The 16,848-nt window shown below is 44.7% G+C and overlaps 1 protein-coding gene across 4 annotated transcripts in view; it reads right to left on the reverse strand.

Moving 5' to 3' along the window:
• Positions 1–16,848, reverse strand: part of RPS6KA5 (ribosomal protein S6 kinase A5) — a 187,793-nt gene that overhangs the window by 15,667 nt on the left and 155,278 nt on the right. For all 4 annotated transcript variants that reach the window (XM_020900771.2, XM_070469793.1, XM_070469794.1 and 1 more), the window contains 6 exons: positions 11,375–11,525; positions 7,253–7,414; positions 5,107–5,232; positions 4,591–4,724; positions 3,844–3,937; positions 21–191 (listed from right to left, as the gene is read on the reverse strand). In XM_020900771.2, the coding sequence (XP_020756430.2) occupies positions 21–191; positions 3,844–3,937; positions 4,591–4,724; positions 5,107–5,232; positions 7,253–7,414; positions 11,375–11,525 (838 nt within the window). The remainder of the gene's footprint in view (positions 1–20; positions 192–3,843; positions 3,938–4,590; positions 4,725–5,106; positions 5,233–7,252; positions 7,415–11,374; positions 11,526–16,848) is intronic.

Consider the following 16,848-nt stretch of genomic DNA (forward strand, 5'->3'; position numbering starts at 1 on the left):
TGCATTATATGATTTTATACCTCGGGTTTCAGATCTCTGTGTACCACTCCGACGTCATGCATGTGGCTAACAGCTGAAACCAGCTTCCGCATGATGTAGCTGGCTTCCGTCTCACTAAAATGCTTCTTTCTCTTAATGCGTTCAAACAGCTCTCCCCCGTTCAGAAGTTCCATCACTAGAAATGTGTGAAGCTAGAAAAGAAAGAACAGTGTGGAGGGCCTTATTGAAGAGGAGGAGAGCCTGATCCACACATAAAACATCTACTGACTATGAATTGTAACTGATAAATTTGAATAGTCCCTTGTTAAAATAATCAACGGTGATCCTTGCATTTTAGAGGAAAGAGTTGAAGGATAATGTGTCTTTTTTAGAGTTCTATTTCAGTAATGGAAAATTTCAAGCACTGCAGTGAAATCCTTATGTCTCCTTTCCTCCAAGAATTCTTTCAGCTGAACTGCATTCCAACCCTCTCTATCAAGTTTACATATGTTTCTTTTTAAAGTGGGACCTCGTACTGATAATAATGTGAAATTGGCTGCTTTAAATAATATAGAAGATTACTGATGGAACACGCTGCCCACGAGAGGCCTGACACACACATTTAATGGCAAATTTACTTTTAAAAAAAGGCATTATTGGATGATGTCACTTTAAATCTTCTCTTAGGGCTCCACAGATTAGTTTCAGGGTTCCTGTTAATTCTCACAGCAAACACCCATAACTCACTATGGGCTTTTTAAAGACAAAATTGCTTTTGATTCCAAAGGCATTATCTTAATTAAATAGTATCAAAAGTTACATACTTATTATTAATATTTTGCATATATTTCCATAAAGAAAATAACATAGGAGCTATTGAAAATCAAAGGAATTATACCCGCTCTCCAATGAACACAAATGGTTTAAAAAAGTTATCAATAATCAGATTCAAATGCTATGCCTTATCACACCACTGTCACTCAACAAACAAAGCATGCTTCCTTTTGAATTAGCAAAGTCCAGAAAAACTGCATCATAAAAAAGATGGCTATAAATACATTATCCTGCACACAATGGGCATATTCTAGAAGGTGAATAACCCTTTTTTTTTTTAAAAGAGAATTGCTCCCAGGCTTCTAGAGACTATGCTAACTTGAATTTCTACATCAGCCAAATTAGGTCAAAGCTAAAGGTCTGCTACAAGTGTATGCCAGCAAGCTTTCAACAAATGAGAGGCAACACCTAGAGTGATTTAAGAGATAGGCTTTAGAGTCGAGCCTGCATCTGAACGCCTTTTCTGCGACTTACTTATGACTCAGTGGATGCTGTTTTACCTCCATGAACTTTAGTGCCCTTACCAATGAAAATGTAGATAATGCGGGAAAACTTGTATATGGCAGCTTGAATAATGGCCCTTTGAAGATGTCTACATCCTAACTCCCAGAACTGAGGGGTGCTACCTTGTATGATGAGGGGATTTCTCAGATGTGATTAAGGATCTTGAGATGAAAAGCACACTGTGTTGGATGTGGCATGATGTAGGTAACTGTGTCACCATTATGGGGGAAAAAAACAACCCAAGTAATCAACAACTGTATATGAGAACAACAGCGTATCTCTACTGGTGCACCCAGGATTCCGTCATGAGACGGTGCTCTGGCCGTGCAGGGTCTCCGTGTGGGTGTGGGGGGCTCCCTCGCTGTAGCACGCGGGCTCAGCTGCTCTGAGCAGGTGGGATCTCAGTGCCCCAGCCAGAGACGGAGCCTCGTCCCCCACACTGGAAGATGGGGTCTCAACTACTGTACATCAGGGGAATTCCCCATGAGATGGTGTCTATTCTAGTAACTCTTGAACATAACAGCAGCAGATGATAAAGTTAATTTGTCACATAAATACAATATTAGGGGTGTAACTGCTGAGATCTGATGGTGGCCTGAAGGTCAGGGATCCAAAGCCTTGTTGGGGGAGGAGTAGCTCAGAGCACAGCTGCAACCACGGAGGGGCACGTCAAGGTCATCCACCAAGCTCTGGATGGGTGTGCAAATCATCTCCCACAGGAAGCCGTCCTGTCTCCTCCTAAGCACCCCCAGGGGACAGGGACTCACCTCCTGCACTGCGGTTGAGGACCCCGAAGAGGCAGAGGCTGCGAAGGAGCAGGGAGACCAGTCCCCCGAATCCTTGATTCAGAGGTCTTCCTTTTCTGATATAAGCACCAAGGAGCAAGCGGACAATGTCATTTTTGGGGTGCTCACTCACCTGATACGAAAACCAGACTGTGCATCTGCCTCCCCTAAGGCAGGAGGACACAGTGATCAAAAGCCTGCTTTGAAGTTGGACTGTGTAGGTTCAGATCCCAGAAGGACCACTCAGAGATGGGGAGACCCGATTACTTCATTTCTGTGAGTTTTGCTTTTCCCACTTCACGGAGTCATGGTAAGGACTGAATAAGACGCTGCATGTAGAATGAGAGCTGCGATGCCCGGACCACGTTAGGCACACGGTAACAAACGGCAGCAATCGCAGTCTCGCTGCTCCTCCGCCGCGGGTCTCCCGGCTGGGTCCTGCGAGCCCTCGGCGCTGCGGGGAGCTCAGTGCGGCAGAGAGCTGGGCCACAGCTTCCCCACAACAGCACGTTGGAGGGAGCCCAGAACCGGAGACCAGCTCTCCGGCGGGATTTTCACTGACTTGCTATGTGACTGTGGTTGGCTAAGTCTCATGATTCTTTTTTCCCCCTGTGGGAAAACAGTCACGGCCCTTCTGAACCTGCTTCTTCACTGGTAAAGCCGGGGCCAACCACACCCAGGACTGGCTTCGGCTCTGCCGCCTGGCACGCTGCCTGCTGCGCAAATGTGCCGCCCCGCCAGTCGGGAGGATGGGTGACTGCGGCGGAGCGATGTCTGCAGAGGGCGAGGCATGGACCTGGCCCAACAGCATCCCCCCCGTGTCCACAGTGACATGCCCTGAGTGAGGGTCCTGATGGAAGGCGGGGCTGGCGAGGGGATAGCGGGGGGGAGTGTGAGCCCCTGGAATGAGAAGAGGGCAGGGAGCATCTTTGCTCTTCGGCTTCCTATTTGCTCTTCACCTTGCACTAAGGAGGCTTCCCTGGTGGCTGAGCGGTAAAGAATCGCCTGCAGATGCAGGAGACCCGGGTTCAATCCCTGGGTCAGGAAGATCTCCTGGAGAAGGGCACGGCAACCCACTCCAGTATTCGCGCCTGGAGAATGCCATGGACAGAGAGGCTACGGTTCACGGGGTCACAAAAGAGACACAACTTAGCAACTAAACAAAAAGGACAGCAACGAGGCTTCAGGCTGAGTTCCACTCTCAAAGCCACAGCGTCGGGCTGAAGGCGAAGGGAACAGCTCTGAGAGGCGAGGGGCGGACCGCAGTGAGCGCAGGGGCGGGGCTTCCACGCCCCTCCCACACCCTCTGCCAGGCCCTGAACAACCTCGACCAGTGAGAGAAGCGGGGGCGGACCGCAGTGAGCGCAGGGGCGGGCTTCCGCGCCCCTCCCACACCCTCTGCCAGGCCCTGCACAACCTCGACCCTCCCACACCCTCTGCCAGGCCCTGCACAACCTCGACCAGTGAGAGAAGCGGGGGCGGGCCGCAGTGAGTGCAGGGGCGTGGCTTCCACGCCCCTCCCACACCCTCTGCCCGGGCCCTGCACAACCTCGACCAGTGAGAGAAGCGGGGGCGGCGTTGACGGGTGCGCGAGAGTCTGCGACGTGGGTTTTCACCTCCCGAGTGGCTGCGTCACGCCCCATATCCCTGACTCTGCGCCAGAAGCAACGACAACACTGCTGAAAAGTAGAACCTTGCATATGAATTAGTATGCACAGAAAAAAAAAAAAAAGCCAAATACCTGATCATGAAAAACTTCATGTAATTTCACAATATTGGGGTGTCCTTCACAGAGTCTCAGAGCTGTCACCTCTTTCTGAGTGCTGGCTTCCATCCTGAAAGATGAAGCAGTCCGTGTCTACACTCCTCTCCACCAGGCTTTTGGAAGTACAGCCCCAGCCCCGATTTTGTTTTCGCTTACAGCATATTCAGAATGTGAGTGTCAAAGTATCAGAAGGAGGCTTTCATAAAGCAGTGAGTCATACACCCACCAGAACAAGTAAAGCATTATTCTTGAGAAAATGATTATTTCCGAGTCAGGAAAGTGCTTAATCACATGAAGAAATGGATGCCCTATGTGCTCGACAATTTGGTAATAAGAATAAACCATCATGGAGGTAACAGTCAGTTACCAAAACAACTAGTTCTCAAAGCTACCTGTGGATTGCTAAATATTAATAATTTCAGACAAAATATTTCAAATAGAATACCTAATAGGAATGCCAACAGCTGCTGAGCTCACTAAGCAAGTCTGTTTAAATAACACTGCCACAAGAAAGTCTTCTCGTAATAACCTCAAAAGCGTATCACACTATCATTTATGTCTAAAGTGGATTACTGTCTCAGAGCTAGAAGTATAATGGATCAACTGATGAGCTGAATGGATAAAACCTTGGTTAAAAACCTTAAAACATACTGTTACTTTCCTTTTCAATAAAGATCTTAGAGAATCCATCCACTAGAACAAATATATGAGAAAAGGGCATACCTTTTGCTGATTATTTTGACTGCGAATGCTTGGTTACTTTTTTTGTGAATGCACTTTCGGCAGATTGAAAAACTTCCTTCTCCCAGTGGTGTGTCCTTCAGATCTAGGTCATAGTGTTGATAGAATGGAGAGTCCTGATAAGAAACCAACACCATTTAACTTAAGAAAATGTCAGGCACACACAGGGACAGATAGAATTGCTGAGTAACAGAACATTATGAACGTTCATAAGCAGGACTGGAATACGTTTATAATCTTTAAAAATTCATCATTAGCTCGTTTCTAACATCTCTATCACTTATGTAAATGCACCATTTTCTACTGCTGTAAAAAAGGAGCTCCTTCAAATGGACGTTGATAATTTTCTAGAGCAAATATCACTATTTCCATTTATTCACTTTTTAAAATTAGGTTTGAGTCAAATGGAAAGTCTACTACTTTTACAGGACTTGAGAAACACGACTAGCGCGGGTATTTAAACCACGAGCAGGTCACTTAACCACCGAGCGGCTGTACCTTCAGCATTGCGCTCCTTGCAACGTGCATCTCCCCGGGGCGGTCAACTCCCATGTGAAACTGAAGAGGATCCATGACGGCTGCATTACGCTTGAAGAGGATGGAAGGGGCAACAAAGGAATAGCCCTTAAGAAAAAAGAAAAGTAAACAAAATAAGTGACCATTTTCTCTCCTCTGACTCGATGCTTTCACTGCCAAGGCTGTGGGTTCTGTCCCTGGCTGAGGAACTAAGATCCCACATGCCATGCGGCATGGCCAAAAAAAAAAAAAAGAGAATGAAAAACATTCAGATTTGTGTTAGGACAAATCTAGTTTTACTTTATTTGCAATCCAAAACGCAAGGTCATTTCAAATCAATAGGATAATGCTTCTCAGAAGGCGATAATGCCATCTTCTGGTAGAACTAACGGATTCAAAATGAAAGGCAGAGAAATACTTCTTCCCTACAGCTATATTTCTTTTGCACTGCTGATAAAAATTTGCTTATAAACACAACTAACTTCTCAAAAAAGGTATAGTTAAGGAACTAAAATGTGATTGAAATGCTACTGGTTTTCAAACTAGCAAGATAGCAAGTTTCATTCCAGTTAGCTTCTAAGTCAGCAATTGGCTCCTCTGTCCATGGGATTTTCCAGGCAAGAATACTGGAGTGGGTTGCCATTCCTTCTGCAGGGGACCCTCCTGACCCAGGGATCAAACCCACATCTCCTGTATCTCCTGGATTGCAGGTGGATCCTTAACCTGCTGAGCCACTGGGGGAGCAATTTGAAATTGAAAAGCAATAAAATCAAACAGCAGAATGATGTGCCGAACCAAAAGTGGTACAGCTCTTCTATGACTTACACTGGGGTTCTGTCCTGATAAATTCACCATAAATTGAAAATATTACAAGTTGAAAATGCATTTGACACACCTAACCTGCCTAACATCATAGCTTAGGCTGGCCTACTTTAACCGTGCTCAGAACACTCACGTAACCTAGTTGGGTAAAATCATCTAACACAAAGTCTGCTTTACAGTAAGTGTTGACTGTCTCATGTTAGTTACTGACTGCTGCGCTGAGTGTGAAACGCAACACTGTGTGTCCAGAGCAACTGCACGGGCTGCTCACAGTCACCGTGTCTCTGGACGCTGGCTGCACGGGCTGCTCACAGTCACCGTGTCTCTGGACGCTCGCTGCACGGGCTGCTCACAGTCACCGCGTCTCTGGACACTCGCTGCACAGGCTGGTCACTGCAGGACCACAGGGCTGCTTGGAAACAAGGGCTCACGGCAGCCCCCATCACTGAGAATGGATCCCACTGCGCACCCTCATTCCAGGAAAGAGCAAACTTCAAAGTGTGGTTTGTATGAAACGTGGATCACTTTTGTACCACCATAAAGTCAAAAAATCCTAAGCTGAACCACTGTAAACTGGGGACCATCTGTATAATGATGGATGATAATTAGTTCAAGCGAGAACACTCAAGAAACATTTCTTCCATCTGCATTGTGCCCAGCCAAGGGCAAGCCTGTGTCCAGAGACAGGTAAACCATATTATTGGGATGCTTCTGGGAATCAAACAAATGAAGCTACAATGCCAATTAATAGTAGGAATATTTTATCTTAAGTCTGAGAAAAGATACTTTCCTAAGTATAAAATCCTTTCTAAATCTTTTTTAAGAGTTGGGAAATAGTTCAGATTATTCACAGAAGATTAAAAAATCAGACAACACTGTTTATACAATATTAAGAATACTGTGTTTGAATAGAGGTAAAGTACTGCATTTTCTACAAAAGAGCCTGAACAGAAATAAAACTTTAGGTGTTAAGTCTAACAGTTATTCACATAAAAAATAAACACATAGAGATTTCCTCAGTGGTCCGGTGCAGCGGGTGTAGAAACTAAGATTACACATGCTGTGCAGTGCAGCCAGAAATAATTAAATATATAAAGAGAACTCAAAAAATAAAACACATAAATAATGTCTGCTATTTAACAAACTACAAGCTTCAGTTAACGATCTGTCATATCTCTGTATTTAATCATTTTAAAGAGATTAGAGAGTCCTGTTTTTCAAGATGTCGAAAAGATTTCATATGAGAAAATTAATCTTTCTTTGAAAGCAGCTGTGGCCAACCAACACGGGCGCCCTTCGCAATTACCTGGAACAGCCTCTCGGAGCTCTGGGGCAGAGCCGCGGGAGAGTAGGTGGGGTCCATGTCTGTGAATTCTTCTGCAAAGTTACTCACATCTAACTCATCTCGGATGACTGGCTTAAAGGGTGCGGGCACCTTTTTGGCAGCTAAATCATCCCAGTTTATTTTCTAAAACAGAAAGAAAATTGGTACAAAGTAGAAATCAACAAAGTTGAAATAGTTTTGAAAAATAACAAAGGTAGGTAATTTTCATGGAGCAAGAGAGAGAAAAGCATGTATTTCCAACCAACAATTAAAAACAATTTCTTCTTTACAAACAGGAGCATTTTGGGGGGGGGCGTTTCATACGTGTGATAAGTTTGTGGAAATTATTATATTATCGTTATAAAACATTTGGATGTCTCAAGGCTGACTGACTCAGATACGGCACTGACTGTAGCTCAGCTGTTTTTTGACCGCAGTTTATAGCTCCAGCTGACGCTGGGACGGAAAGGTGGGACCTGCAAGGTGGGACCGCTTTCCATCCCACTGCCTTGGGGTCTCGTCCTGGCCACTAGGGGGCACCAGGACACCCCAGTTCACCCCGGGGATATCAAGAATTATTCTGTCATGTGCCCCGAGAAAGGTATTTAAGCCAAACCTAGATTGTAATAAAGGGCTTTAAAATGGATGTGACTATTAACTCTAAAGGAACAGCCCTATTTTCAAGAGGCAGTGCTAACTAGCTTTCCTCCTGGCCATCTAGACAGATTAGAAAATAAACTCTAATTCATGCACTGGTTTATGTCTGTAAGTCTAAACCATATTGTGACCGTAGGAACTTATGTAACCATTCTTTTCTCATTCAACTGTATTCAAGGGTTTCAACACTGCCTATTCTCTCCCCCATGGGATAGTCCAGGCCTCCTTTACACCCATGTCAGTCACTAACTGATAAACTGCACTCTTATATGATTCAAATTCAACCCTCTGTTCTTTTCTGTTGTTGTTCTCCTTCTGTCACTTAAAACAATCTCTGATAATACTTATTGAACTGAATCCCACAGTTATATAAATATATATATATATATATACACATATAGTATCAATGTATTTGATATTACAAATATATAATATCAATATATTTCTCCTATAATCTGTCATCCTTGATAGTAAGATACACCCTTACTTTACGTATCATTAAGAAAGAAAAAGCATGACCAATTAGAATAGCAAAATTCTGCCCATTGTAAGCTGTATACTGCTTTCGGAGATGGTAAAACATGAAACTTGCAGTTCGTTGATGACATTCAGTAAGTATAATCAACATAAAATGTTTTTATTGTGCCCTCTTGTGGAGGCGATGGAGGTACAATCACTAAATTACAGATCTTCAAACTTTTCAGCAGAACAGGTTTTAAAGATCATTTAGCTCATCCTCTTTATTTGACCCAGATGGAAACTGACTTTTCAGCAGGAACAGGTTTTAAAGGTCATTCAGCTCACCCTCTTTATTTGACCCAGATGGAGACTGAAGCCTGGGAATCAGACGACCCCTTCCACTGAAACGTTCGCAAGTGGCAGGGCCAGTCTCTTGACTTTCTCGTTTGTGTTCTTTCCTCTCCGCAGCTATACTGTTTTCCATCATGAGCTATGATCTGTGCTTGGCTACTGTACATGTATTAAGAGGAACTTCTCGAGTAAAAGGGTAATTTAAAGACATCTGTTGTTAGCAGGAGAGCATTTAGTATGTACAAAGTTGAATGCTATTACAACCCTCTCCACCTCCACTCCATCTGGGCCTTTGCAAGTAGAATTTTGGTCTTTCCTGAAGTATCCCTGTCATTTACAAAGTCAAGGCAATTGAATAACCTAAAATTAATATTCTAAGCTACAGAAAATTGCTCGAATATGAAAGCTCTATTGCAATATTCGTAAGTACAGGGAACCGTGGAGAAAAAGATTCCAGGAAAATATGATTTGGGCCATTTTGCTTGAGTTGTTGTTGTTCAGTCGCTCAGTTGTGTCTGACTCTTCGCAACCCCAGGGACCGCAGCACACCAGGCTTCCCTGTCCTTCACTATCTCCTGGAGTTTGCTCAAATTCAGGTCCATCAAGTCGGTGATGCCATCCAACCATCTCATCCTCTGTCGTCCCCTTCTCCTGCCTTCAATCTTTCCCAGCATCAGGGTCTTTTCCAGTAAGTCAGTTCTTTGCATCAGGTGGCCAGAGTATTGGAGCTTCAGCATCAGTCCCTCCAATGAATATTCAGGGTTGATTTCCTTTAGGATGGACTGGCTGGATCTCCTTGCAGTCCAAGGGACTCTCAAAAGTCTTCTCCAACACCACAGTTCAGAGGCATCAATTCTGCAGTGCTCAGCCTTCTTTATGGTCCAACTCTCACATCCATACATGACTACTGGAAAAACCATAGCTTTGACTAGACAGACCTTTGCTGGCAAAGTGATCTCTCTGCTTCTTAATATGCTGTTTAGGTTGGTCATAGCTTTTCTTCCAAGGAGCAAGCATCTTTTAATTTCATGGCTGCAGTCACCGTGTGCAGTGATTTTGGAGCCCAAGAAAATACTGTTTCCATTTTTTCCCCATTTTTTGCCATGAAGCGATGGGACCGGATGCCATGATCTTAGTTTTTTGAATGCTGAGTTTTAAGACAGTTTTTTCACTCTCCTCTTTCACCTTCATCTTTAGTTCCACTTTGCTTTCTGCCATAAGGTTGTATCATGTGCATATCTGAGGTTATTGATATTCCACCCGGCAATCTCGATTCCAGCTTGAGCTTTACCCAGCCCAGCACTTTGCATGATGTATTCTGCAGAGAAGTTAAATAAGCAGGGTGACAATATACAGTCTTGACATATTCCTTTCCCAATTTTGAACCGGTCTATTGTTCTATGTCTGGTTCTAACTGTGCTTCTTGACCTGCATACACATTTCTTAGGAGGCAGGTAAGGTGGTCTGGTATTTCCATCTCTTTAAGAATTTTCCACAGTTTGTTGTTAATTTTTGAGCCAAACTCCTGAACAAGGTATCTGAAATAGTTTGTTCAAATGTTAATCTTTTAATCTAAGAAATGTACATACTGAGAATTTTATTCTAAATGTATTTCTCACTATGCTAGTGAACCTCTATAAGAAGTACAGTAATACTTTTTAAAACAGCTAAGACTGAAATGTATCCTTTTTTGAGCATTTAAGAACAAAGAGATAATTCTTATTCTCAATTACTATTTGTTTTTCTCTATTAAGCATGAAAGCTTACTCTACAGTAGTTTTTTCTTTGTTTTGGCATGATATTTTCATTCATTTTTGTGATAATATGAAAGCTCAGTTTGCAAAATAAAACTCCGATGATCCCTCTGGACATAAACATTTAGGTCATATTTCTTGATACTATGAAATTATTTAAAAGTCATAAGCTCAGAGTTTTAGAAATCAAGGTCATTATATTTCAGGATGACTATTTAGATGGAAATAACTAGCCAACCCAGTCTATTTTTTCCCAGTTATTGAAAACTATGATTTTTTTTTTTTTTTACTACACTGAGCAAATTAGGGTGAGCAGACATGTTGGTGCTCTGTAGAATGAATGGTCTCATTAGGCTTTTGCAGAATAAGAAAAGCATCATCTCAAGTACAGTGAAAATTAATGAATAATTCTTCACATATTATAGATATTCAACTGAGAAGGAGGCTGATTTTGAATTGTTTAAGATTTCTCCTGGGAAAGAAGAGATGAAATCACTATCTAAAAAGCATAACACAGTGGCAGTAACAGCTCATGGACTGAGACTAAAAAATTCAGGAAAAGTCTCCTCAGTCTATGTGCCTAAACTTCCAAATCACACATGGAATCCAATACTTAGAGACTCTAACCAATTAATATGTAGAAAACCAATTGTTATTAGGATCCTCCCCATTCTCACTTCATTTAAAGAGAAAAAGACTATTTAGGTCCTTACAAGTAGAATTCTAATCCTTCTTAAAGGGTTCTATCATTTTAAAAGGGATAACACACATAGAAGCAGAGAGAAAATGACTCTGAAACACCCATGCTCACTCATTTCACCAGGAACGCCAAGTACTCTGAAAACAGCAGGGCACGGAAAACCATCTGCTCAGCATGTTTCACCTGAAAGAAGGGATGTTCTTTGATTTCATCTGCATCGCGTGGACCGCAGCCCAGTCTCTTCTTGGGATCTTTCATCAGGAGACGCTGGATCAGGTCTCTGGCTACAGCACTCATTTCCTGGGGATACGGAGGCTCGCTCTTTAATATTCTCCTGTAGGCAGATAAAACTTGCTGTTAAAACAACCACAGGGTGAAGTTATAGTGACCATATTCTTTGCAGAAACAATTATGGTGCAATACACTCTGAAATTTAACTGTATGTGAAAAATGGAGATAAAAATATTTAAATTGAGATACTATGAAATAAAACTTCTGAAACTTAAAGAAGCAGAAACAAAAAGTACTGGATTATTTTCCAGTATGTCAATCCTAATGGGAAGTGTTGGTTGCTCAGTCGTGTCCGACTCTTTGCGACCCCATGGACTGCAGCCCACCAGGCTCCTCTGTCCATGGAGTTCTTCAGGCAAGAAGACTGTAGTGGGTAGCCAATCTGTTCTCCAGGGGATCTTCCCAACCCAGGGATCGAATCTGGGTCTCCTGCACTGTAGGCAGATTCTTTACCATCTGAGCCACAAAGGAAGCCCATAATGGGAAACCACTATTCAAATATTTAATTAGGGGGAAAAAAAGGCTTGGAATTGGGTTAGATCTCCTATCTATGGACTAGACTCTATGATGAAAGCTTTCACAATGGAAGCAACTTTAATAAATTTCAGAGAAGAGAAAATCAGCACTCAGGTTTGCGAGGAGAAGCAAAACCCCAACCACCCCCAGCTCGCTTCCCCTGCCCCGCGTGTCAGCGAACAGAAGGTGCCAGCAGGACGCGGAGGGCGGGAGCCCCAGACAGGGAGCAGAGCCAGCCGGACGAGGCTTGGCTCTGAGAAGGGGCATCAGAGCCGGGGGCTCCTCGTGACTGGCGACAACGGAGCAGACCAGGAGCCCTGGAAGGCGAGAGCCGCTCCAGGGAGGAGCGGGCTCTGCTGTTACCGGCGGTGTGGCATGTGAAAAATTAACACAGTCAGGTTTCTTGATGAAAGATTTTAAATTCTTCTAAGGTCACAGAAGAAACCAATCCAATCCTCATGTGCCTCTGTCCCTCTTAAGAGCAGGAGCAACAGGTAAATGAGAAAAATATAATGGAAGTGGTTGATGGAAATTAGGAAGCTTAACACAGTACATGTGGAGATAAACAGTTTCCTAATTATTTGGGTTGGAAAAAGATCCCTGTTGTGCATCAGAACAGTAACAATGTTTTGGAACAAAAAGAGAATAAAGAGACAGTTACAGTGCGATACGAGTAGGAATTCTGGAGCCCGTCTGGATCAGGTTCAAGCACTGGCTGCGTGACCTTGGAACAGTTCATCAGCGTCCTCCTACCAGAGCTTCCACAACTGCTTTCCCAACAGCAGGACCTGCCTAAAACGGGCATCACTGACACGAGTGCGGACCTGGTGCGTGGTGCCTGGCACAGCCCCGGAACGGAGCAAACGCCAGGCAGACACGAGCTCCTCCCTGCCCCCTCCATCCCCTAAGGAACCCCCGAGAAACAGACGGCCTGCAGCACGGAGCAATGAGCTCGGGGAGTGTTGGTGAGACGGTCACGTGTGACAAGGCATCCCGGCAGCGCTGTTCATTTCAAAGCTCATTCTACACCTAACACTCCATCCTGGGAGCCTAAAGCACTGCTGAAAGAACAAGCGAAAAATGAACAAGCAGAACGCAGCAGACGGGCTCCCTGGGGGTCCAGTGGTTAAGGGTCCTCTCCCAACGCAGGGGTGCAGGTCTGATCTCTGGTCGGGGAAGCAAGATCCCACGTGCTGCGGAGCAATGACCCAGCCTGCTGGCTGCAACAGAGAGAGCCTGCAAGCTGCAACCGAACCCCGACACAGCCAAACAAAAATTTAAGCAGCACAGCAGCACCCCCTTTCCCTTCCGATTCTTTCCTGCTCTCCCATGGCCCCCCGTCTGGCAGGGCTGCAGCATGAGAGAGGGTCCTCTCTGAGGACATACAGCGTGGGCACCCCGTCTCAGGGAAGACAAGCCTAGCCTGCCCGTTTCTCCACCCTTCTCCTTTCCGCAGCCACAAGTTTCTTGTGTGAAAGGACGAGGCTCCAGGTTCCCCGCTGCTGAGCGAACCAGGTGCAGCAGGAAGCACCTTGCAGACTCCTTCTGAGGGCCCTGACTGCACTAGCACTTCTTGTACCGAAGTCACCCACGTTTACTGGACGTCTGCTCCATACCAGGTGCTGGGGGAAGGAATGGTCAGTCTTGCTGACCGTGCTGGGTTCACAGGGAAAGAGGCTGGCGAGAGGGGAGTGAGCCCTGAAGACAGGCACGGCCCCAGCGAGACGCCCAGTCTGGGAGGAGGAGCAGGAGACGCGTGCACACTTCAGGGCAGCTGTCTGGACACACAAACAGCACTACCGTGTACAACTGAGACGGGTGGGGAGGGGGGTCCCCATGCAGGGAAGGGGAGGGGGAGATGTGGGTGAGAAGGGCATCAGCTCAGGAAGAAACGGAGTAGAAATCTGCAGGAATTCCTGCTAAAGACAGCTGATGAGGGAACAGGCAGAACAAACAGCGATCGCTCCAAACCCTCCCTTTTCCCGAAAGAGGACAGCAGGTCCGGAAGCAGCAGGAGCAGACCGGCCCCACGAGGAGCGGGACAGGCAGCGGCCTCCCTGGAGACCATGGGAGGACCACTGCTGGAAGCGCAGTGGGACAGCTCCCCAGCAAGGCGGGGACGCTGTGAGGTCCAGGAGAGGGTCAGAAATGGGGGCGGGGAGGGCAGGAGACGGCAGGCTCAACCCTCCATCTGTGGGAGGATGACCTCGGATTTACCTTTGTCTAACACAGTCTCCTTGGAATGCTCGGGTCAAGATGGACGTGAAGCATCCGGTGTGCAGTTACATCAGGTGTGAAGTTACCCCTGAGACGGGAACTGCGCCCCGGGTGAGGGCACGCGGTCCTAGGGTGTCTCAACTGGTTAATAACCCAGGACGGTTTTCCCTTGCTTCTAAATGAATCTTAGAGCCCTCTGGAAAATCAGAACTGGCTCTGAATCAGCACAGCACGTCAAAACACTTCACATGTAGTGTACTGTCATTTCATCCATGCAACAATCCTATCAAAAGGTTCTTATTATCCCTGTTTTTCAAATGAGGAAAGAATATACCTATGAATTAAAATTTCAATCAGATATTTTAGAGTCTGGATAATATTAATATTTATTTGAAAGAATAAATGATAACACAGCTAAGAAAATTTTGAAAAATAGTGTGAGAATTTGCCTAACTACATGTTAAAATGTATTATGAAACTGTGAAAGTGAAATGGTGGTAAAATAAATTAACAGTCATTTCGAGTGAACAGAAGACACCATTTGAAAAACAGGCATATACAAAAAGTTACATTGTTTTTTTTTCTTACACTGTTTTTTAAAAATGACCAACCAACACAGGCAAGGCCGGCATGATTTGACACATGTCCCAGCGAACCAGCTCTTTGGGAAGGAGACGAACAAGGACCTTGCCTTGTACCCTAACCCAAATAAACTCCGAATGGAGTGAGGAATTACATGTAAACACCAAATGAAGTAACATTAAAATCTATAATAATATATAATGAATATAAAAGTTGTTTTGATTCCTGTATGTTTAAGTTTCTGAAAACCCCTATGGTAAAAGAAATCCACAACCAATTAGCTGAAGAATTAACAGAGTAAAGGGTGAGCACATCAAGATTAAAATCAAACCTGTGATGGAGGAAGAGGTGGGTAGATATGTCATAAGCAAGGATGGTAAAGTATTCATGGTAGAATCATGGCAGTGAGTGTGTGGGTGTCCACCATAGCAAATACTTGAAACTTCCCATAATAGAATGTGGTGGAAGCAGTAACACCATGAAGCTTACACATGTGTTTTTGTATGTTCACTAAGACATGACAACAAAGAACTCCCCCAGTTAAGTGTTCAGTGACCTTATGCTCAGCCCATCACCCCATCACCCACATCCGTAAGTCTACTCCTTTCCCCACACTCTTTAACTTTCCTTTATCTTTCTTAATGGAATTTACAGATTATCACGTTTATCTATTAGTTATCTCTCCTCAATAACACGTAAGTTCAATGGGAGTAGGCACTGTCTTTTTTTTTTTTTTTCTTTAAAAAGCAGTCTTGTTCACTGCTTTATTTCGGGAACACTGCTTTGGCCCACAGCAAGTCCTGCACAAATGTTTACTGAATCAATAGATGTCTGATTGTTCTCCATTTACTAAACCAGGATCTTTCTTCCTCCGTCTCGATCAATGTGCGTGTGCATAGTCATGTCCGACTCTTTGGGACCCCGTGGACTGTAGCCTATCAGGCTCCTCTGTCCACGGGATTTCCCAGGCAAGAACACTGGAGTGGGCTGCCATTTCCTCTTCCAGGGGAATCTTCCCAAACCAGGATCAAACCTGATTCTTTACCTCTTGAGCCATGCTTGCAGGTAACTGTTTCACTTTTTCGCAGAAGGCAAAAGACGGCTTGGTTATTTCCGCTTGCTGTCTGTAAGCTCAGTCTTCCCCGCGTCATCCTGGACTCTCTCTGGTTCCCCAGTGGTCCCAGAATGGCAGAATCACTTATGTGCCTACCTGAGCTAGGAAGACTTTTCTCTGCACTTCACTCACTCTGAATTTTTGTTCACCATGAGCAGACAGTAAAGCATATGATGGAGTATCTATTCAATGGTACGATACATAGCCAGTACAAAATCATGTTTATGAAGAGCCTGTCGTTAGCGAATGCTTATAAACTTACACGAAGGGAGTCATACTTCTAGTATGAGCACATTATTCAGGTGAAGGAGATGAACAGGAAATATTTTAGCAGTGTTCATCTCTGGGTATTCTTATCACTGTTTTCCCTTTATGCATGCTTTAAACTGCAGTCAACACTCCTTTCAGATTAGGAATAATAAAATGAACTTCATTTACAAGACCACAGGCTCACAGACAGCCGTCCACAGGCTGGCGAGGACTCCGCGGAGCCTTCGGGCTCTGGCTTGTCCCCTCGTCCATGCTCCAGGCCATCCTGCGGCTCCATCAGAAGGGCGTCCCTGGTGCTCCCAAACCCCAAGGCCCTGTGCCCCCTGGATTCCTACAGTACTCATCTTACCACTCGGCCATCAGTCAACACCCTCTCTCATGAGCTGTCATCTAATTATTCCCTATCTTCCCAAATAACATGCAAGTTTTCTTAGGGCAAGAGCTATGTCCTTCTATCTCTTTTCCTCTCAGAAGTTAAAAATCACTCACTGAACACTCCAGAGATGACTGAAATCAATCCCGCTGCTGTCTACAGGCCAGCCCTTCCAAATCCTTTACCTGAAATAAGCATCTGCCTCACCAGGAAAGAACACAGCCTCGTGGAACCAAGTGTTAACCTGGAGAGAGCACAAAGCCACTTCTGGTCACTCCGCACTCAGCCCCAGTT

This window comes from Odocoileus virginianus, chromosome 6 (genome assembly GCF_023699985.2).
Source record: "Odocoileus virginianus isolate 20LAN1187 ecotype Illinois chromosome 6, Ovbor_1.2, whole genome shotgun sequence".
Lineage (NCBI taxonomy): Eukaryota > Metazoa > Chordata > Mammalia > Artiodactyla > Cervidae > Odocoileus > Odocoileus virginianus.